The 4778-nt window shown below is 58.2% G+C and overlaps 1 protein-coding gene across 1 annotated transcript in view; it reads left to right on the top strand.

Moving 5' to 3' along the window:
- Positions 1 to 4270, top strand: part of UBAC1 (UBA domain containing 1) — a 19175-nt gene extending 14905 nt beyond the window's left edge. The window contains 2 exon segments of the mRNA XM_025051219.1: positions 1 to 58; positions 3709 to 4270. The exon segment at positions 1 to 58 is cut by the window's left edge and continues 41 nt beyond it. Of these exon segments, the coding sequence (XP_024906987.1) occupies positions 1 to 58; positions 3709 to 3824 (174 nt within the window). The 3' untranslated portion in view covers positions 3825 to 4270.
- Positions 4271 to 4778: the final 508 nt, after the last annotated feature.

The following is a 4778-nucleotide window of genomic DNA, read 5'->3' as shown; positions in this document are numbered from 1 at the left end:
GCCATCCTGGACAACCCGGTTGTGCAGCTGGGCCTGACCAACCCGAAAACGCTGCTAGGTACGTGTGCCCCCTTGATGCTGGCTGAGGGGGGGGCACGACGCAGGCACTGCTGAGCAATGCTGTGGTCACCTCTGCTGGCACCGTCCTTGGTGTGGCTGCTGCCTGCGTCACCCTGGGCCTGGAAGCAGGTTCCACTCATGGCGTGACAAGCTCCTGGGCGGCCAGCCCCACACGAGCTTTGACAAACCAGACATGGTGGTTATCCGGGTCCGGGAGAGTGGGGCCCGGCCCGGCAGGCGGGACGGCGTGAGCAGAGGCGTGCGTGACCTCGCTCGCGTGTCCGAGGGGCTCCTTCGCCGTTCGCTTCGCCTGTGGAATGTAATGAGCACACAAAAGCAGATTCGGTTCTGTAACTTTGAGTAAGAATCGTAGAACTGATGAGCGTGTAGCTGCCACTTGGCTTAAGCAAACAGTATGGAAAAGAGCTGGGGGCATTCCAGGCCCTCTAGAGCCGCTGGGCATCATCCCCGTCCCCCCTCGCTCCAAAGTGACCACGGTCCTGGGAGTTGCTCATGGCTCTGCTGTCTGGGAGTGTCGCGTGGATGTGCGCGCCCCAGACACCCCGCGTTTAGTTCCTGCCTCTCTGTGGCGGAGCTGCGCGCCGGGTTGGATTCTGGGTCTGTCCTTTCCGAACGTGCTGGGAAGGGCTCCCTGGTCCTGTCCAGTGCTGCCTGCACACAGTGCCACTCCGTCCCCATCACGCCCGTCCCCTGCGGCACACACGCGAGGGTCTCTGGGTGTGTACCTCAGGCCAGGCTCACAGGGGCCTAGGCGTGTGTGCGTGTGGAGCCTGCGTGCCATGGGGTGCAGTGTTCAGCGCCCGTCGCTCCCTGGGGTCGGCGGTCCTGGCACATTTGCTGCCTGGGGGCTCGGGTGTTTGTGCTCTGCCATCTCCCTGGTCTTCGAGGCCGAGCCCTTCCAGAGGTTGGCAGGCCCAGGACCTCAGCTCCGAAAGGGCCTCCGGCTCACCTCTGGGCCTCCGGCTCACCTCTGAGCCTCCTTCCCTGTTGGGTCGTTCATCTTACTCGTCCCCTAAGCCCTTCACGTGCGCAGGACACACATCCTCGCTTAGTCACTGTGACTGCCGTTTCCCAGCTTCCGGCTCATCTGCTCACACTGGCTGGAAGTCCAGTGTCTGAATGAGCTGAACGTATGTTTCATTAATGACGTGAATCTACAAGAAAATCCTCTGGTCCCAGGAAAGAAGAGGTTCGCCTTGGCTTGGGTCTGCCATCTGCCGGGAGCGTGTGTGGGTCGGGAATCTTCTGTGCGCCCAGGTTCCAGACGTCGCTGGCCTGCCCTGCCCTGCCGCGCTGGCACCGCGCAGTCCCTTCCCACCGGCAGCACCCACCCCACCCGCTCCGCAGACCCGCCGCCTGGGTCGCGGTGTCTGATGCTGCTTCTGAAGGGTTTTCTCTTAATACTTTACTGTTGAGATGGCGATCCGCCGTAGGCTTGTTTTGACTTTTCGAAGGTGTGTCTGGCCCGGTTAAGGAAGTTCCCTGCCTATGGAGATTATCGCACGGGTCACGTTTGCTCACGGCCCCCGTTCCTCGTGTTTCCACGTCGAAGCTCGCAGCATGGGAGGGCCACGCAGTGTGCACTGGCGGGGCTCCGAGCCCGTGCACAGGTGTGACAGTGACAGCAGCATTGTGTACGGGCAGCACCGGGCGGCCATGCGGCAGGCCTTGCACACTTGGCCGGGCACTGGGGCTCCTCTGGTCCCGAGGTCTGGCTGAAGGACCGGCCCGCCCCAGCGCCTGGCCTCCCGGCCGTCTCACAGTCACCCAGAGTGGCCCGTCACACAGTCCCTGAAGCTCACATTCAAACATTTCTGAGACCGTGCTTTTTTAGTGACTAATACCCAAACTATTAATTATAGAAAATTTGGAAAATACAGTAAAGAATGAAGAAGCAAGTCGCAGTCACCTCTCACCCCCGTCGGTGGGCCTCTCTCCGACATTTCCCTGGGGTCGCGGAGCGGGTGCTGGCACAGTGCGGGCCGGTGTTGTTTATTCCTACTTGCCTATCACATTGGGTGCTTTTGCGCTTGTCAATTTGAAAACAGTAGTTTTTAGTGGGTGCAGGTGGTTTATACTATAGATCAGCGGCAAGTGGTTTAACAAACGTTTCCCTATTTCTGGTCGTTTAAGTTTTTCTCATTCTGTTGCTTTTGGACCTACTGCTGCAATAAACCTTGCACGTGGACTGCTTTGGGCGCAGCTTGTATTTCCTGGGGTAAATGGCTGGAAGGCAGACGGGCAAATCAAAGAACAGGGAGCGTTTCAGACACGACTACGGCGCTGGCAGCCTGCTCTCCCGCCGAGCCGCTGCCGAGCCTCCGCCCACGTGGCAGGCCCCCCGGTGCCACGTCGCATCCACGCCCTTGCGCAGACAGCCCGTCACTCCGTTTCTGATCCTTCACGGTTAGTAAGTTGAGCGCGTTCCTGCCGCCCAGTCGCACGGTGCCTCCGCGTTGCCTGTTGTGTTTTCCAGGTGCGACCTTAATCGCAGCTGTCGGTAGCTCTTTCCGTGTTGAGTGTCTGCCCTTTGTCACGTGGTGCAAACTTCTCATCGGCTCTCTCACTTCGCGTGGCACTTTTTCGTTAAGACGTGGCCGAGGAGGTCCTTCTCCAGATAGGTCCTCACCCGCGCGGTCTCTCGTATTAATTCCTTTCCCGCCTTTTCGCTCAGCACCGTCCTCTGGGATTCTTTTGCCGTTTGCTTGGAGGAGAAGGGACATGGCCTTCCCGCCTCGTCGCACGAAGTCCATCGTGTGGCCGTACTTTATATTTTGTCCTCCTAGATGCCAAGTTGTTTTTCTGGGTTCTCTTCTGATATTTTTAACGGGTTTCCAGAGGATTTTAATCAGGAGGACCCCTGCGGATTGCCTGAGGGCTGGGAGGGTTGTCAGGTCACACGCAGAATGGGCCACGGTCTCACGTGACCCTGAGGAGCTGCGGGTTCTCTGAGTGGACACTCTCCGTGAAGCCTGGGCCCCTTCACTGGAGACTGAGTTTGCTGATGTGGCGGGGTCTGGTGAGACCCTCTGCCCAGACGTCAGCGGCCACCGCCCCGCAGCCGTGCGCTCTCCTTCCCGTTAGCCAGTGTTTGTGTGGATGGTAGAGTTTTTTGCTGGAAGGCACTTCTGTTTTTTGGGAAAACAATTTCGTAAAACTGTTTAGAAAACCCGTTTTTATTTTAAAGAACTGCTTAGTTACATTTTTAACGTGCTGTGTGTTTAAAGTTTTGTTCTTAAGATTGAACGTTTTGATTTTCACAATTAGGTATTACCGAATTTGCAACAGCACCGCCACGTCAGTGTTTCATGCCTCTGATTATTCTGTCAGGGCAGGACTGAAGCGGAGTTACTGAGTCGCGGGCTGTGACTGTTTTTAAGATTCCTGATAGCTGTTGCCAAATTGCTTTCCAGAATCAGTGAGCACAGTGACCCAGACACATCACCGCCCCCCTACCCCAACAAGAAACGAAGACTCTGTCTTATTGCAAACCTGCTGATTTGATAAGCACATCAGACACTGTGGGCCGTGGTTGGCGGGGGCTCCCCGGCCACCCCGTCTCCATCGAGAAGCCGTGGGCAGCTGCAGAGGGAGCGGTCACTCAGCCTGGCTCTGTTTTCCCCGCAGCATTTGAAGACATGCTTGAAAACCCCCTGAACAGCACGCAGTGGATGAACGACCCTGAGACGGGGCCCGTCATGCTGCAGATCTCCAGGATCTTCCAGACCCTGAACCGCACGTAGGCGGCACCTGCGCTGCCCGGCAGCTGGGCCCGGTCATCTTCAGCCAGGTTTGGGGGGGAGCGCGAGACCCCATGGCGCCGCTGGGCTGAGGAGGAGCGGGCCAGGGCAGGAGGGTGCTGTGCCCGGCCACGCCCTCGGAGCCCAGCCCGGGCATTCTCATGCTTGATCTCACTGCTTAGAAGCCTGGGTGCTGTGTGTGCCAGGCCTGGGCCAGCCTCCATCAGTGTTTACAGAGCAGCGGCTGCGCGCCGGGGGGCCGCCTCCCTCCGGGGTCTCTGCGCCCTTGATACGACCTTGAATTGACCCACAGGCGCTGCTTGTAGAGCCCACTTGCTCTTTGGGAGACGGCATGTTTCAGTCCAAAGTGTTCGTGGCAAGTGTGCTGACTATGTAGAGGAATTCACAGATGACTTTTCGTTAATAAATAAATTTCCCTTTTCCTATTTTCTCTGATAGTGTTATTACCGCCCCAGCGCCCGGGAAGCTGCGCGCGTCTGCGTCCCGATGAGGCTCCGCGCTCACCCCTCCCCTGGCGTGCCTGCCGCTGCCACTTCAGCGTTTCGTGGGCAACGTCTCATGTTGGCGTGAAGGGACTGGCAGTCACTGAGGCTGGCGTGCTGTGCCAGGTCTCTGAGGCAGAGTCTGGGCACTGGCAGGCGTGCCCCGTGCTGCCTCTGGCCACCCTCGCTTTTTTTTTTTTTTTAAGCATTATCTGGGTTTTAAAATGAGAAAGTGGGTTTCCTTTTTTGGAGGGAGGGGACTTTGTTTGGAGCAGTGGGTTGTCACATGTGTTTTTCTAAACTTCTGAAGCGGCCCCACCAGCCTGGCCCACGCCGGGGTTCACTCAGCGGCTGAGCGAGCAGGTGCTGGGCGGGCCACTGGCCACAGGGAACCGGGAACTCGGAGCCTGGCTCCCGTCCCGTCTCAGCTGAGCGAGGATGTCTGAAGTAAACG

This window comes from Pteropus alecto, unplaced genomic scaffold (genome assembly GCF_000325575.1).
Source record: "Pteropus alecto unplaced genomic scaffold, ASM32557v1 scaffold67, whole genome shotgun sequence".
In the NCBI taxonomy this organism is placed as follows: domain Eukaryota; kingdom Metazoa; phylum Chordata; class Mammalia; order Chiroptera; family Pteropodidae; genus Pteropus; species Pteropus alecto.
The sequence above is the reverse complement of the archived record's forward strand: the minus strand, read 5'-3'. Positions and strand labels throughout refer to the sequence as shown.